Genomic DNA, 18,411 nt, shown 5'->3' on the forward strand with positions numbered 1-18,411 from the left:
ACTAGCTCATCTTTTTAGCTCCCTTTGAGAAGTGTCTCGTTGGCTGCTGATGGGAATTTCTTTGGACAGGAAAGATTGGCATGATTTCCCCCAGTTCCAAAACAGACTTTATCGCTTTTCAGTGCACGGTTTTGTCATCTGTTTGTCTACTGCTGGGGAAGACTGTCCTGCAAGCAGTAGAACTGTTGCTTCTGAAATTTTTGCAAGGCAAAAGAAGGAAGGATGAGCATGATTCGTTAATTGCCTCTAATTGGGGGAAGAATGCAGGTGCTGATCAGCTGCCACTTTTGTCAGGGCTGCACAGCCAGAGCCCTCATGTACAACCACCAGTTCTTGTCTCCACCTCTGCTAGACAGAGATGGGCAGGGAAGGGACTTTGCTGAGTTACAGGAGTTGGAGGATGGGCTGGGTTTGATCCCACAGCTGCAGATCTCTTTCCAGTAACCAGTTGTCTAGCCTGTTGCTTCCAAAATGCTTGGGCCACAGCTTGCTGTCGATACCCAACTTCTCTGTAGATTGTGCTCCTTAAAATTCACTGATTTTGAAATGAGGCGTCTCTGTTTCAAAAGTGTCTGTAGCCTGCTTGCTGTGGTCTTTGGTTTTGTTTAGGAGCTCTTACCCCAGACAGTGTTCCCCTTCCTTACACTGAGTCCTACCAGGGGCTCCTTGGAGCACGGAGCTGTAGGAGTTGGATGGTTCACCAAGCCAGCGGGACAAGGGGGAGAGCAACAGAAACGTATTTCACACTTGCAATTGCAGTTTGTTCAGATAAGAGGTAAAGCAATAGTCTGGCAAACTGTTGAAGCAAAACATCAGGAAAACACTTAAATTTTAATAAAGTCCAGTTTCTAAAAGTACATTTACATCTTCTGGAGTTCTTGAATTATCTGCACTGCAGGAGTTGGTATCGCAGCTGCAGCCTCCTTTAAGTAACTTTGAATAACTGTATGTCCATTTATTCCTACTTGCTAGGAAACTGTGATATTTTTTGTGTCTGTCTGTCAGCAGCTTCTAGCCAGTGCTTTTAACACCTACTGCTTAGATCTTTCTTTTTTTCCAAGTATAATGTAAATGAAAGCAAGCCTTCCTCTTACCTAAGTGGAGGTATAATTCTTTTTCTTGAAGTAGTAAAGAAAAATATAATTTTCTGTTTACTGAGACTGTCATTATGCTGCTCTCATCTGGGACATACTTGTTTTTTATTAACATCCTCATTTCTACACTTTTACTTAGTAATTTGAAATATTACATTGGAAACAAAGACTTTAAAATAAATGAGTAAAACCACTTCTGGTATCTTTACCAGCAGAGAAGGAAAGTGTGTTAGTCTAATGATGTCTTCAGCTTGTTCAGTTGGACAAATGGCTGTTGGTTTGCGGTGAAATCATGAATGTGAATCCTTTTCCTTTTAGTTAGAAGGTACTGGTGCGATAGCGAGAGATTGATGTTCCTACTGAAAAGTTGATAGAAAGCTTAATTCTTTCAAAGCAAGTCAAATTGCATTAGGATAGTATTGTATTTTTGAGTCTGGTGGTAGACACCAGCCTGACAGTGTCTGCAGATCAGAGTCTGCTTATGCATATCAGGTGTGGTCCAGGCAGTAAGGATGCCAACCGCGATGGATCGCTGCGGGCTGGAGTCCAAACCAGGGAAGTGCAGGGACTGATGCTCACTGCAGCTCTGTCTGCAGCTCAGCCTGGCCGTGAGTCTGCAGAAGTTGCAGCTGGTATCTCACGGTGCACAGTGCTACGTCTCTTGTGCATCGCCCTGCTGCTTCCCCCACGCCACTATAGAACGATTGCAGTTAAAAATGAGGATCGCTCAGCACAGTGCATTTCTTCTCCCAGCTCAGGACTGTGGTGAAGAATAGCTGCATACTCAAACTGTTTGTTTCTTTCATTGGAAGTGATTTATAGGGAGGAACTGTTAGAGGGCAGGTGATTTATTGCTTATCAATAACTGTAAACACATTCTGCTTTACAATGACCGGAGTCTCTAATTTATTGTATTCTGTCTGTGAAGGTGTCATTTGTCTTGTGAACAGTTTGTTGTCTACCAGTACCTGGAACATTCAATGTCTTTGGTTTCTCTTGAACATTCATTTGGATAGCATTTATTAGCAATCTAATATTGATGCTTTATAGCTTTACTGCCTTTTGTCTGTCCTTCTAAAAGTTCGATCGATTAAAAACTTTGGAGTATTTTCTGTACAGTTGCAAGCTTTGAAAATGATGGCAGGCTGAATAATTGGCTCTCATTTTGTTGGAACTGGTCCTTGGGTTTTTTCTAGCAGTAGGAAGCAGGCATGCTGAGGATACATGATAAGGCAGATGCTAGAAGAAAAGTGCTTGTATTATATGGGTAAGCTGCTGTTGTGCGACTTTTTTATCATTTATCATTTTATAGTGTTTCCTGACTACTGTGATCCTCTGAGCTTTATCTTCTTTTTACTTCTATCTTTTAAGCAGCTTGGTAAGGGTGTCAGATGCAGGCCTCTACACTAATCTTTCTGTTCCTCCTTCCCCCACCTAAATTCCTCAAGTGAATAATCTGAGCTGGTTACTAAGACTGCAGAAAGTTTATCTACTTGGACAGGAGCAATAAAAGCTTTATTAGAGTGTGCACATTTGCAGGTCATTTAAATGGGTTTATTTGAGAATCAAAAAATCTCAAGACTTCTATTGAATTATTATGAAACTTGCAATACATTCTTTCTTTTCTAAGAGAGCAAGTTACTCTGACCCTTGCGTGATGAACGAAGATTGATTGTTCCAAAAATTCATTTGAATAGGTATAGTTTTGTGTAGAATTAAAAAAGAATGTTTGGTTAAAGTAGAGCTTTTTTCAATAACACATTTTTTCCAAGATTAAGCCAAACACTTCTAGTGAATCTTCAGGGATTTTTCTGTCCAAGAGTTTCTTCCCTTCATCTATCATGAACTCCCCTTTTTCCCAGTGGTGGCTGGAATAAAAATTACTTCTCAGGCACTGACTTCTTCCAATAGTCTTTCTTTGATCGTAAAGTGAACTTATTTGCTAGGGCATCCATCAGTTTGAGAGATAAAGACGGATCTGGGATGGCTGATAGATAACCCTGTGCAGGTCCTATGGCACTAGGGCTGATTCCTAGTTGGGAAACAAGTAAACTTGCTTGTGCTGTGCTGTATCTAAAATAAAGCTTTTGTTCAATGGGAGAGCATTAAGACCATAATTTTGGGGCAAAAAACCCCAGACTCTAATAAAAAAAATATTTTTCTGACAACAGAAGACAGTCCAGAGTAGACAACTATTAATACCCAAATCTCATGGTATCTCCTGCTAATTGAGGGAGATCTTAAGTGTAGCACCTAGCTGTAATTTCCCCTGTGAAATATGATTTATAGGACGAGACAGGTTTTTGTCATGTTTTATTCATTGGTTTTAAATGTCACCTGCCTTGATTCATAACACTGATGTCCCTTAAATGATTTCCTTTTTTTTCTTCAGCCATCTGCCAAGAATTTTTAAAGCTCTGCTAATTGTTTGTGTTTCTTTTAAGCATTACCTTTTCAGCATATTTAGTATGTTCTTCCCAGCAAATACTTTTAACTAGTGACATCTTTATTAAGGAAAAATGGTTCATTCTGTCACCTTATAATCAAACACACAGTCATTTTAAAAATAAGCCCAGGAACAGCTTGTTTATCTCTTTTATTGTTTGTTAAGTGGTCTTGAATCTTCCATAACATTTGCATGAGGAAGACGCTCTGAACCTTGCTGCAAACGTCACCGAATTCATGGCTGCTTCAAACCATCAGTGTGATTTACAGCGAGCTCTATGTATGTAGGTTTTACAAACCTGTCTAAATTCCCTTTATGACAACAACAAAAAGACCCAGAAGAGACCACATTTGGTTTTAAAATTTTTTTAGCAATATTTGAAATCGAAAAAGGTAGTTCGGAGCCTTGCCTTTTGTATCTGTTGTGGAAGACAATAGATTTCTGCTGTCATACATTTGGTAACCGGGTCATTGTTCACCACCTGCTTTCACTTTGGTGCATACTGACATTGATTGCAAAGCGCTTCCTGCCACAACTTGCTGTCAACATTTCATTTTTGCTGTATTTTTGTCTATAGCATGCCTTCTGTGACATAAGGCTTTTAAATTAAACTTGCAGAGAGTGGGAAGTAAAATGAGTAGCTGTTGTTTGTGTTGAGTTGCTTAGGTCATGGCCCTCAATGGAGACTGAAACAATGTAAGGGAAAATGAACTTTATATGAGAGTATTCAGACTTGTAAATTCGACATCCTGGGCTCTCTTTGAGGCATTTTCCTCCTGTAGCATTTCATCAGAGACATTGACTGAAAGTTTTGTGGATGAAGTAAGTAACTAACAGAACTTCAGCCAGGGTCTTTGATCATGGGATTTGTTCCACTCCTGCTGTATGTTTAAGGTCAGGCTGCAATGTGCATTTCTGCTTTGGGAGAAAGGGAAGAAGAATTAATAATTGAAGGCATGATGTTGGAAATATCTCTGAGCATACCGAATTCTTTAGAAAACCTGTTTGAGCCTTGTTACGCCTTGAGATCTCTTTTCAAGGCTGGGTGTGTTCTTGGCACAATGTCTCCCTTAAAGAATGAGCACTGCTGCTCAAATGAGATCTGTTTGAAATGCTTCTAAAATCTTGCAACTCATCTGTCAGTACAAATTTTTGTGAACGGTAATGTAGCTTAAAAAGACAAGCTTGTCCAGGTTTTTCTCATCTGTAGCAAGTGTGTCGTCCCGTCCCCCCCCCTTTTGGGGACTCTCTGCATCAGGAGCCTAATATAGCTGCTCTGGGTGGTCTCTTGGAAGATGGAGTCTCTGGACCATAAGGGAGATAAGCCTGGGGATGAAGTCTCCATCAAGCCTTTGCGAATGCTTTCCAATGGGCAGGATCTCAGCTGGACAAGTGCCTGAAATTATGTACTGTGGAGGAGCAAAGGTGTCTCAGCTCTGACTTCTGGACCTGGTGCATTTGCCTTTGCGCACCCTCTTCTTGTATTATATAAAATCTGAAGAAAAATCTAGATGTTGCTTATTGCCAGTGTTACTTGGTGCATGTCATTACTGGGTGTCTCCCTGCTCCCCTCACCAGGAGACTTTGCAGAGAAGAGTTTCATCATGTGCGAGGTATGTTTGTGGTCTTGCTCATGCAGAGAAGGTAATGGAGTTTGCAGTTGGCTGTGGCTGCTTCCAGTGGCCAGGGTATCCTGGGATGCTTGCCTTGGCTCTTGTTTCAGTAACCTCAGTGGCCAGATAGCTTCAGAACCCAAGCTTTGACCCTCAAGAAAGAGGGAGAAAGAGTAGCTTAATACATAAAGACTGATATAGTCTGAAAGGAATATTATTCAGAAATTAAGTACTTAATTCCTTCTTGGTTTGTGTGTTGCCACCATGCAGGATCATTATAAATAGATGCCCAAGTAATAGTGAACACTTGGGAAAACCTTGCATGGCGAGGTTCATGCGACATGGATTTTATGGAGGTGGTTCACTGGGGGACTGTCCCAAAAAAATACTTGTCTCTGAGATATTAAACATATGCCTGTGGTTTTAAAGACGACAGCCTCTCCCACAGTAATTTTTCAGAATGCCCTGGAAATCTCTGTAGTTCAGTCTTTCCTCAGAAAGCTTTTAATTCTCTCTCCCATCTTCCTTGACTTCAGACTGCGGCTATTTCTTCCTTTCCTTTAGTGAAGGAAGGGAGGCAGAGCAGTGTTGGACCGGGGTTTTGCAACAAGCCTCACTTTTGGGTACACCAAGTAGGGAACTGGTGTGGTCTTTCCAGAAACATCCCCCTGCAGCAGCTCTCCTGGAGTCAGAAATAAATTGGGAGACTAAGACTCAAATTAAAAACATTTGTTGAATAAAGGCTAATGCTCTAAAGTGTTAAGATAGATAGGCCAAAGTTGTTTAAAACTGTAATGGCTACTTACCATGGATGATATAGTAGAAAATTTGATTTGAAGGAAATAGCGTTTTCTGACAGATTGCTTTGCTTAAAAACTCAAAACCAACAAAAAAACCCCATGTTGGTCAGCTGTGTACTTTACAGCTGATTTATGCAGCTAGCCAGATCTTCAAAGCCCAATGACATGATTTATTTTAGCAAGTCCAGAGGTATTTTGGTACATACTTAAGAAAATTAAAGCATAATCACTTAGAGAAGAAAAAAACCCACTCTGTTGTGTTTTTTCTTAATCAAATCTCTGGCAAGCAAGTGTTTTTCATAAGCAAGTGATTTTTTTCTCTCTTTTTCTCCTTTTTTTTTTTTTTTCCTTGTCCAGACAGGTTGACCTTTTAGCTTGGTTTCTAATTCAGTTACTGAAAAAAATACAGTGAGATAGCTTGTCTTTGTGGTTACAGGATTAGTCAGCCACTTTCTAAGTCCCTAAAGGATTTTAAGGTTAGGACTTCTTGAAGTTCAGTGCTGCAGAATAACACTGACACAATTTGTCACTTTGTTTGTTTAGATTAAGTGTATATGGTACTTGGGATGATTTTGGAAGTGAATAAGGTTATTCGTACTCATAACTGATACTAAGGCTAAAAAAGGAAATTTAATCTTGGGGCTCAGAAGATTAAAATGCATTGGTCTTTTAAAAAAAAGACTTTTTTTTTTTTTTATATGACCACTCCTATCATTGAGTAGAGCTTTGGATGGGTTTTCTTCTTAATACAATTTCTGTACATCGCTGCGGGTAATAACAGTATGCAGAGATTATACGGTTGTGCTGGCTGTAACACCAAAATTTCTGGAGCCTTTTAGGGATTACAGTAAGGATTGATAAAGTGCAGTTCTTGGCTAAGAGCAACTCAGGGATGCCAGAGTTATTGATGGAGGCTACGGTGTTCCCGCAGTTGTGCAATCTTCTCTGCTCTGTGGGTAACCACGCTGCATAATCACTGCATAGTTATGTCTGGGTAGTGAGAATAGCCAGGGAGATCTGTATATTTGCTATAATCCTCTGAAGTTCGGTTCTGTATTGGGAATTTTCTGACATCTTGCCAGCTGCAAAGCTGTCCCCTGGCTCTTACAGGCTTTTGAGAAATGGGGGAAAACTTCCAAACTCTGGGGAGGGGGAGAAAGTAAATAAAAGATGCCTCTTAGCTGGCAAAGGAGCAGTTGTGTATCTAAAGCATGTATATATGTCTCTTCCGTAGTGACCACAGGAATTAGCTACTGAAAGTATGCTTGAGGAAGGTCCTTGCTGAACCAGCAGGATCAAACATTATGGGTGTAAATACAGCCTGAAATAAGAGATAATGGAGTAATAAAACTATGGCAGCTCTTGCTAGAGGAGAGCAGTGGCCTCGGCAGCCACTGGTGAGTGAGGCTCCATCAGTGGAGTGGTGTTGGCGCCAGGAGCAGCCCTGCCTCGCATGGAGGGCACTTCCCAAGAAGCCTGCCAGGCAGCTTGAGAGAAGCCTCACTAAGCTGCTAGCAAGATGCTAAGCTGAAAAGAAAAGGTCTTGGCAGTAGTCCTTCCTGCAGATGCAGGACAGAGGGACGTTTCCAGTTTAGACATCATTTTCACAATGTAGTCTGGAGGGGAGCAGAGCAGGAAGGAGAATCATAGAATCATTTAGGTTGCGTCACCAAGTCCACCACTAAACCATGTCCCTAAGCACCGCATCTGCCCATCTTTTAAATAACTCCAGGGAGTGGGACTCCACCGCTTCCCTGGGCAACCCCTTCCAGTGCTTGACAACCCTTTCAGTGAAGAAATTTTTCCTGATACCTAATCTAAACCTCCCCTGGTGTAACTTCAGGTGATTTCCTCTTGTCCTATCACTTGTTACTTGGCAGAAGAGACTGACACCCACCTTGCTTACATCCTCCTTTCAGGCAGTTGTAGAGAGTTCTCCAGGCTGAACACCCCCAGGTCCCTCAACTGCTCCCCATCAGACTTGTAGCGAGGGGCCCAGTGTTCAAGGTGTAGCCTCACCAGTGCCAAGTACAGGGTCATGATCACTGCTCTGCTCCTGCTGGCCACACTATTTCTGATACAAGCCAGGATGCTGTTGGCCCTCTTGGCCACCTGGGCACACTGCTGGCTCATAGTCAGCTGGCTGTTGACCAGCACCCTCAGGTCCTTTTCTGCCAGGCAGCTTTCCAGCCACTCTTCCCAACACCTGTAGCGATGCGTGGGGTTGTTGTGACCCAAGTGCAGGACCCGGCACTTGGCCTTGTTGAACCTCACCCAGTTGGCCTGGGCCCATGGATCCAGCCTGGCCAGGTCCCTCTGCAGAGCCCTCCTCCCCTCCAGCAGATCAACACTCCCGCCCAACTTGGTGTCGTCTGCAACCTTACTGAGGGTGCACTCGATCCCCTCGTCCAGGTCATTGATCAAGATATTGAAGAGAACTGGCCCCAGTACCGAGCCCTGGGGAGCACCACGTGTGACCGGCTGCCAACTGGATTTAACTCCATTCACCACCACTCTCTGGGCCCGGCCATCCAGCCAGTTTTGTACCCAGCAAAGAGCACGCCCGTCCAAGCCATGAGCAGCCAGTTTCTCCAGCAGAATGCTGTGGGAGACGGTGTCAGAGGCCTTGCTGAAGCGCAGGCAGACAGCATCCACAGCCTTTCCCTCATCTACCAGGCAGGTCACCTGGTCACAGAAGGAGGTCAGGTTGGTCCAGCAGGACCTGCCTTTCCTGAGGCCATGCTGGCTGGGCCTCATCCCCCCCATGTGATGGCACTCCAGATGATCTGCTCCGTAACATTCCCTGGCACCGAGGCCAGACTGGCAGGCCTGGATCCTCCCTCCAGCCCTTCTTGTAGATGGGTATCCATCCCAGTGGCTAACCTCCAGTCAGCTGGGACCTCCCTGCTTAGCCAGGACTGCTGAGAAATGATGGGAAGTGGCTTGGTGAGCGCTTCCGCCAGCTGCCTCAATACCCTTGGGCGGATCACATCCGGCCCCATAGACTTGTGTGTGTTGAAGTGGTGTAGCAGGTTCTAACCATGTCCCCTGGGATTATGGGTGCTTCATTCTGCTCCCCGTGCCCTCCCCTTCCAGCTCCAGGGGCTGGGTACCCCAAGAACAACGGGTCTGACCATTCAAGCCTGAAGCAAAGAAGGCATTAAGCACCTCAGCCTTTTCCTCACCTTTTGTCACCAGGTTTCCCCCCGCATCCAGTAAAGGATGGGGATTCTCCTTAGCCCTCCTTCTGTTGCTAATGTATTGGCACACATTGCCTTCCAGTAATTCTGGAGGAGTACTACAGATACAATGGCTCGGTATCATGCACCTTTATTTTAGTCAGATAAGCAGAGCTACATGGAAAGTAACTAGGGTCCTTACTGGCATCGTAGCAGTAAGATGTTTTGGTTTCACTAGCCGACAAACTCCATATTTGTGAAAGTAAGGTAGAGCTAGCCCAAACGTGTAATCTGAAAAGGCCTGGGTCTCCTCTTTCTCTATTGAAATATTTTTTTCCAGTTCGGCTAGGGATCAAATGCTGAGTGTGTGTTAGTGTCTGTCTTTCCTCCACCAAAAAGTGACGGTGTGATTGTGCTCATTTAACTGCTTGACTTGCACTGACTTAAGTTGACTTGGCCTCTGGAGCGTATGATGATCTAGTTGAAAGTTGAGTGGTGTTGCGTTGTGGGAAGTCACCTTTTGTCCATATGAGGTGGCCTGAAACAACTGTCTCCAGATGTGCACCGATCACAGATCCCGTTCGCTTTCTTCGGGGAAGTTCTAGCCGCAGTGCTGTTTTGACTTGTGCTGGATGCTGCAGCCCATGATGTGTTTTGCTACCACATTGCCTAAATAATTAAGATGCATTAAAAGCAGAAGCTTGTGCTGCTGAAACTTATTTTTCAGATCCTTTGAAAGATTCATATCTGTATTTTTAATCTTGCATGAAATCCCACAGTGAGTGCATTTCATCCACTGCTTTCGTAACAGTGAGAAACTTCACTGGCATGCTAATGCTAAAAGGGGGGGAATCAAGATAATTAACGTATGTGTAGGCACTGGGGTTTGTTCTAATTTACTGTAGCCCCTCTGTAGCATGGGTGCTTGACAGATTTGTGAAGTTGTAGGGACCTGACAATCGCATTGAAAAGTGGGCCGTAAGTCCCTGTCGGTTCTTTATATTCTTGTGTCCCTTGCATTGGACAACTTACAGTGAATAAATAGTTAATGCCTGCTCATACATTACATCGAGGCCTCCTTATGCTAGAAACAAATGAGAACAAGGCACTTAATTTTTAGATCAGTGATTGAAAGTATGCCAAATGACATTGAGCCAGCATTTCAGGAAAAATGCTAAGGAAAAAAACGGCATGCTATTCCAACACCAATTTCTATCACCATTTTCAAGACCTAAAGTCTGGAGCACTGCTTAGCATGAGAAAGCACCCTCTTCATTTAATTTTGGCCAAAGAAATTGAATGCTTTTTTTGCTGGTTTAAAAAAAGTGCATAGTACTATTCAGTAATCTGTTCCCTCAGAGTATATTTGATACCGTGTTTAACCAGTCTTTCAAGTTGCAGAAGGCTAATTCGAGAATAATCTTAGTTCTTACATTTGTCAGAGCTCACATTCATGAATCCTTGAGATGTGACACCTCTCCCTAGCTCGTGGACTTCTATAGCACCCATGCACTCTCACTTGCTGCAGGCTGAATTACACTCCGAGGTGGTTGCTACAAATAGTTGCAGCAAGTGGCATCAAATGGGTGATTGCCTCCCAAAAATAAAACCCTGCTTGAGGAGGTGATAGAAGAAAAGTTCAGAAGTTGGGGTGGATACACATCAAACTGATCTGCAGGATCCTGGAGAGGATGTACAAGTGTGCCCTTGGTTTTATCAGAAGGGAAGCATCTTGATAGCATTACTGATAGCCAAGGTCAAGTGACGCAAGAATTTAATTAGTCAATTCTGTGAAGAGCCTCCCTTCCCAAAGGACATCTGAACACTTAATAGACTATTTGTAGGAATCCTTTCCTGCTTATCTCTGTTACTTAGCCACTTCTGATGTCCACTATGATGATCAGTAGCCTCCTGTGCAGGGCTCTGATGTGCCTCCATACAATTGTAGTCCCAGCTGGTTGGTTTTGTTTTGTTTTTCCAAAGTAGCCTGTTGCTACTATATTGCAGTGGTAATATTTTTCATTATCTCTAACAGCAAATTCCTACTTTAATTTTTAGCATAGCTTAGATAAACACCCTTCTCAAGCCGTGTTTAGATTTTGCCTGTCTAAATACACACAAGTCAGTGAAGAGTTGTGCTCCCTGCTAATGTGACTGAAGATGTTTTGAATTTCTTTGGGGGGCTTTGATCACTGGGCATGCAGTCAAGAACTGTTAGATTGCAGCGTAAAACTAGGCAGAAAAGGAAGATATAACAATAAAAGCTGTGCTAAATAGACAATTAATTTGTTTTTTCTTTAGTTCCCATCTAACTTATATCTTTTCTACTAGGAATTTATTTCCCTGTGTAGCGTGGGAAGCTGCAATTTTATTACTTCTGTATTTTAGTCTTCAAACTCCCACTGCCCCTTATGAAGTGATAATTGCTAAAGCCAGTTTTTCTAAAGGCTATTTAAAACTTAAAAGTTTGACATCAAGTTCTGTTGAGCAGTAAATGCCACCTGGACTATTTGGGCGAAAAGCAGACCGATGGCTGCAGCTGGTTGTTGCCTTTCTGAAAAGCCATGGGCTGGTGGTAAAGGTGGGAGGATATTCAGAAAGTACTCTGAGCACGTATGAGATGAGCGTTCAAACTCACAGAAATTTGTAGGATTTGCTGTAGTATCAAGACCTGAAAATATTCTCCCTCTGCAAAACTGTTCAACTGCTTTCACCATGAGGAAAATAACCCTGTCTCACCGATGTCATATATATTCTGATTTTGTTCCAGAAGTCAGGGTCCATCTGCACGTTTGGAAGCAGGAACATGTTTTTCACTTGCCCCAAGATAGTATTTTTTAGTCTTGTGCAGCCGGTGAGTTAGTGCTCTGCTGAAACTCTTTATTGGGGGAGAAAGGTGTGAAAGCTGCTGGGAAACAGCTCATTTCTATTTGATGCTCATAAGTCATGCAGCAAGAGGATTTTGCTGGCAGTGTTTTTGAGAGAGGAGCAAGAAGAGTGACGGCTGAAGTGACTTGGGAATTACTGGACAGCATTGTATTTATGTCAGTAGTGCAGACTGGTCCGAGTCAGCGGTGACCTCGTGCTGCTGAAGAGCCCTTGGAGGGACCAGAGGAGTACACCAGATCCCAAACTGGCCAAGCTACAGACCCTGCTATAGGAAAACGCGGCACGGGTGCTCTTCAGCGTAAGGGCTATGGATACTGTGATAAATCATTTGCATCGGCTTCTAATTAAGCACAGGTGCTCTTCAGCGTAAGGGCTATGGATACCAAGAGAACTGTGATAAATCATTTGCATCGGCTTCTAATTAAAAAGGTTTTCACTGTTTGGGTTTTTATTTGGTTTTCTTGGGGGCAGGGAAGGGGCTGAGCCAATTCTCTAGGCTTTGTGTTTCACAGTAGATCTTGTGTGAAATATAAATCTGGTGTGGTCTGTTTAAAAATACTGTGGCAGGTTTTTAGACTGGCTCTTGCTCAGGACAGAACTGCATAGGTATAAATTTTAGACCGTGGTGCCCTTGAATATCAAACCCGTGGCTATGTCTGACACGCCTGCAGAGAGCCTTTATTTATTCTCCTTTTGCTGCTTAGATTCATTTACATTCAGTAGAATATCATGTTGCAGTGACACTTTACCTGACTGTAACAAATGCAAGTAGTATTTTTTTTCCCCTATTTTTAAAATGCTGATTCGAAAGGATGGCAACTCAGAAGCAGTTTGCTGAGGCGAGCATTGTTCAGTGGAGTAGTTTTCCACCCGTCTGCCTGAAATGCTGGCAAAGGGATGTCCTGAATAGCTTCCAAATCTTCTCCTTGAGGAATAAATTGTATATCAAGTGATCTGTTCCTGATTTGTCCATCATTACTGCATATGCATGGAAAGGCTGTAGGTTATGTCCTTCCAAAGGGCATAATTATATATGTCCTTCTGAATTATATAGTAGAAATCACCAGCATTGTAAAACAAGATGTTGCTGTCAGTGGTGTCTGCAGCCCGAGGAACAACGAGCGGCGTGCACGGCTGCGGGCAAGAGGCTGTCAGGTGAGGACTCGCACCTCTGACGTTTGTCTTCAATTGGGCATTTTTACAGAGTTAAGATCATTCTCAAAACCTTGAGTGATAATACAACTGTTAATCAAATGGTTAAAAATTCGCTTTCTGCACATTCAACCTTGCTTGAACAGTTTCACTGTGCTGCCGCCTCTCCCTGTTGATAGATGTGTTTGACCAACCTTAGAACAAGTATTTTATATCATTCTTTACATCTGAAATGAGATTCCTTCCTTTAAAAGTTTGGTTTAGCTATTTGATCACTGTGGACAAAAATAGATAGCTTTTACAAAGACACTTAGGCTTCTTGGAACAGAAGAATTGCTGAGGAGAAGTGGGGAGAGGGACGGGACTGAGCCCGTGGCTAAAACCAGCTCTAATTGCAGCTGTTTGGCGCTGAGACTTCACCCTGAGTAACCGTCTGTCATGAGATGCTCTGTCCTTGTCCTTCTTTTCTTATTTTGCTTCTGGCGTTTCTCTAAGAGAATAATGTCAGTATCCCAAGAGTCTACCATGGCAGAGACAGATATGCTAGAGTTTAAAAACTTCATTTCTGGGAGAAAGTCTTGTCTGTGGCATGGGCTTACAGAGAAATGCCATGCACCAGAGTGAGATGGAGGCCATCACGGTTTAAGCAGTTCTCTTTTTTTATTTTTTTTTTTTTTCTTTTAAAGATGGGTGTGCAAGTGGAAGGACAAGCTGAGTAATGGCCCAGCCCAGGTCCCAGGGCTCATGTTACTGCGGGCCTGAAGCACAGTGGGAGCAGAGGGCTGGGCGTCCTCTGGAACTGCGTGGGCGCTTGGCTCATTCATTAGTAATTGGGCTGCTGTCAGTCTCGTTGTCTCATCTGTAGTGAACAGTCACGTTCTGGACCTTTTACCAGTGTTGCCTTTTGGCTTCTCTGCCTCTTTTAGGAATAGCATAGCATTTGCAGTCACGCTGACATTATTCCAGATAAAAACTCTGTCATTAGTTCATCCTCATCAACACACAGCGTTACGCACAGGATGTGTTTCTGTGCTCTTAAGTTTTTGCACTGCGTTGACTTGCCTCCCTTCCTTCTCCCACCATCCCCATTCTGTTTAACCCGTGATCGGTCTCTCCTTCAGTAGCTACTCTGTTCTGCATCGTGCATCTGCGCAGGTAACGCACTTCTGATCTGTTCATGTTAAGATATATCTGTAGGCTTTTGCCTGCTCCAGACTCAGCTGTACTCGAAGCATCTTCCATGCTGTTAGCCATCTGTCCTGACAAACACGCAGTCCCAGGAACTGTCAAAGCCGTTGCATCCCTTGGCGAGCAGTTGCTTACAGTTAGCAGAAAGACTTTGTGTGTTGGTATCCACCAAGGATGTCCCATGATGCCATATCGTGTTCAAGAACATTCATAGGGCATTTTTTTCTTCTTACTGCCACGTTCTTGGGGTCTGGAGAAACCATCGCTGTAAATCTGCTCTGCCCTCTGGTCCGCCGATTCTGATGATTTGTCTCTGGCTGTGAGCAGCACCCGGCGCTTTGGGAGGATGACAGAGCACGCTCAAGAGGCGTCCATAGAAGATTGCGGCCTCAGGACAATTTCTGACACCTAATAGTTGGCTTAAGCCATGAGCAAGGTGGTTTAGATCCATTCCAAAACTCTCTTTTAGTATTCCAGCGCTGGGTACTCTGTGAGAGCTGACAGCCATTTGATCCGATATAGCTGCTTAGTATATATGTTCAGTACTTGAATTAATGTTTTCTTCTTTTTTGCATTTTTATTTGACTGTTCAATTCTCTGGACTGTGAGGAAGGGGAATGTTGAATAATAACCTGCTCCATAATAAATTAGTGTGAAAAGGCAACTGGTGCCGTGCATCAACTTAAACTGCTGCCTGGTAAAGTTGCATTAATGTGTATAAATAATGTATATCTTTGTGGAGGAAGTGCTTTGTCTTTCTCATGAACAGTTGGCTGATTGGAGAGGCTGGAAGACCGTATACCCTTGCTAAAAAGGTTTTGTTTCGCTTGTGCCTAGATTATTAAAGTGGATTTGTGATCCTGTAACTGCAACTAGGAAATACCTTATTTAGCAGAAGGTGCTAAAGAATTTCGAAAGACCTTGTGAGAAACCAGCTAACGGCTGACTTTGTGGTTTGGGGACTGGTATCTCTCCCACCTCAGGAAGAAGGATCAGGATTTCCGTATTTTAGTATTTACATACGTTTTAAGGACTGATGCAAAGTATACAACTGCCACTCAACAGCCAGTAATTCAGTTGTGCCTTGTAATAGGCAGCAAGTTTTACTCCATGTTTGGTTCAGAAATGGCTTGAAGAATAACCATGAGAGCTGACTAATTAACAGCTGCACCAGGACAGTGGTGTCACTTGCTTTAACTGAAGTAAAGATAAGTCACTCGATCACGACACTTGTTGAAAGTCTAAAAATTGATGCTGCTTTGTTCACGGGGGGGCGGGGAACAACAACCAAATTATTTTGTATGTTCGTAGTTTCCAGAGTAGGTGGACACTGAAAGCAGGAGGTGCAAATATTCATTCCCACCCTGCTGCAGTGGCTGTAAACCAGCGTCTCCCCTGTGTTTCTGGGGGTTACTTGGTCCTGGATGGGAAAAGGACTGGTGCTTAGGTGAACATTTGAAGCTCTTCCAGTCTCCATATTTTTTACCATAATCCTAAAATCCTGTCTGTTCCACAGGTTATAATAATATTACAGTATTATGTAAAGAGCATAGCTATGGACAGTCTAAACTGTCCCAGGCCACCCTTGGCATCTCTAATCACAGAATAAAACTTTTCTGTGTTGGTTCTCAGCAAATTGGCACGCACAAGAGAACCAATTAAACAAAGGGCAGGCAGATAGGGAATTCAGGGAAGGGAAGCTTGTCCAGGCTAGCCTGACATCTTCACGTGTATGGTAAAATACAAATTGTACTTGCATACTATATCGGTATGAGGCTGACTCCAAGTGACCTGTTGTGTGTGTTCTGGGATTTCTAACTTAGAGGAGTTTGAATTCCTCACCGTGACTGAGGTTCAGCCTGATTCTACATAAATGCCTCTTTTTTTTCAAATGCAACTTTTGTCAATGATTTTTTTTTTCTTCCTATTCCCTTCTGTCTCCCTCTGTCACTTAGCAGAAGGAAGTTTAGTTGCAAGGAAAAGAGAGAACTTCGCTTCCATTCCATTTCAGTACAGTATTTCTGTTCTAAGCCTGCAAAATGAAGCATTAGAAAAACAACTCAATGGGAAAACGTTTCACTGATTGTTTTGTACACTCATGCTGTCACTAAACAGAGCATGTAACGTATCTGTAAAATGAGCAAAAGCAGCCTAGTATCCTGAGGCTCATGCCAGTCTCACTGAGAGAGGAGCCCAGCAGCCTGGAGCAGAACTCTTCCACCTTCTCTTACTGGAAGATGCGTTGTGACCATCAGATGGGCAGCAAAGTCCCTGTAGATGTGTGGATGGTGGCTGTGCTGATGCCAATGCCTGTTCTTCTTATGTCTCCCCGCTAGCTAAAGACTTGGAGTGTTGATGAGCTTCAGAGGCGGCTGTCAGCCCTGGACCCCATGATGGAGCAGGAGATTGAAGAAATCCGCCAGAAGTACCAGTCAAAGCGGCAGCCAATCCTCGATGCCATTGAAGCCAAGAAACGGCGGCAGCAGAACTTCTGAGCCACTGGTATAATATTCTTCCATCCTCAAACAATCAACTCCTTGCTTTTATGACTACTAAACAGATTGATTTCTATTGAAATATGCTAGCAAAATAGAGGGCAATACTTCTGCTCATTTATTTTTCCATATTAACTTTGTGAACTCAGGAATGCCATTAAGCGGAAAATCCTGATGGTATGTTTTAATGTTAGACACATATTTAAAACATTATTCTGAAGGAGTTTTGTTATTGTTTTTAGGGGGATTGTTTTTAAATCAGAGGAACAGATAGAAATAGGCTAATGAAAGTCGGCTCCCTCTCTTTTCAACTGAAATTTCAGTAGTCCATTTTGGTTTAAGTTAATATGGATTGTGGTATTTAATGGCTGCATCTTTTGTGGTTTTTGTTTTTCTTTGTGAATGCACAGACTCAATTTCAAGCTGTTAACTGTATCTTTCTACTGTTAAGGTACTGATAAGTTTTAGGTCACTGAAGAGAGAGGTGAGAACATATGCAAACTGTTCCAGCCTTTTGAAAGAAACTTAAATCTCATTTTTTAAAAAGCCTGTAATAAGCCCCATGCCTTACACTGCGTGCTTTAAGCAAGTGTGGTTTCTTCAAGACCTCAGTTTTGTCCTCTTTTTATGTACTTTATGAGTTAATACAAGTAGATAAAGCATGTTGTGCCTCCATCAGGAATTACATTCTGTAAGTTGAAATCCACACCGACTTAAAACCAAAAGCGAATCGGTGATCTGATTCCCCTTTGTCTGTTTGGAAATGTCCTTCAGGGAGACCCTGCTGACCGTGGAGTACAGGACAAAGAAACAGTATTCGAATGGGTGGAAGTTGTGTGAACCTCTCTCAGGAATTAGGTACTTCTGCTGTGTCTGAGAGGTCTTAAAAATCTCCGCAGTTTGTGAAATATTTTATGGGCTTTATTTCAAACTTACATTTTTAGATGCTTGAATAAAAACTTAATTTCACAATCCCTCACATTTCTCCAAGGTTTAGCACATCAGAAAAGTTGAACTGAAGGTAAAGACTTTGTTGAATTAACAAAGATATGTATTTATGGTGGTGGAGCAAAGGCGAAGTTGGTCTGGATGAGAAGACAATTACTGATGTCCTACTGGAAGAGATTCCAGTTCCTCTGGATGCTCTTGTGTTCTTTTTTTTTTAAAAAATTTCCCTGCCATTCCTGCCCAGTTATAGTTCAATCAACAACAATGCCCAAGCATGTACAATCGCTGTGAGGATGGTGCAATTAACTCACGCCAGTAGAGTGGAGAGGAAAACAAAGGAAGCAAAGAGGTCAGCCTAGTTGCAGGGCAGAGACCAAGTGATGTCTCTGCCCCATGGGCTGTAACAGCAGAGTTACGTAGCTTTAGATGTATCTAGCATATGATGAAATATTGGGACAGAGCAAGTATTTCTACTGATTTATTTTTATTTTGCTCTGATAGAGGGAACAGCTTCCATGTCATTCTTCTGAAATAGGCCTTGGTCCATCACCCAGATAATTAAACTAAATAGCAGTGTCTCCTGAATCAAATGCTGCTAGAGAGGTGA

General features: G+C 42.8%; 1 protein-coding gene across 1 annotated transcript in view; it reads left to right on the forward strand.

The window, feature by feature from the left end:
• The window catches only part of STK4 (serine/threonine kinase 4), a 47,192-nt gene extending 29,176 nt beyond the window's left edge, over positions 1-18,016 (forward strand). Inside the window, exon 11 of the mRNA XM_035892876.1 lies at positions 16,698-18,016. Coding sequence (XP_035748769.1) covers positions 16,698-16,856 — 159 coding nt within the window. The 3' untranslated portion in view covers positions 16,857-18,016. The remainder of the gene's footprint in view (positions 1-16,697) is intronic.
• Positions 18,017-18,411: the final 395 nt, after the last annotated feature.

This window comes from Egretta garzetta, unplaced genomic scaffold (assembly GCF_000687185.1).
Source record: "Egretta garzetta isolate BGI_Z169 unplaced genomic scaffold, ASM68718v1 scaffold214, whole genome shotgun sequence".
In the NCBI taxonomy this organism is placed as follows: Eukaryota; Metazoa; Chordata; class Aves; order Pelecaniformes; family Ardeidae; genus Egretta; species Egretta garzetta.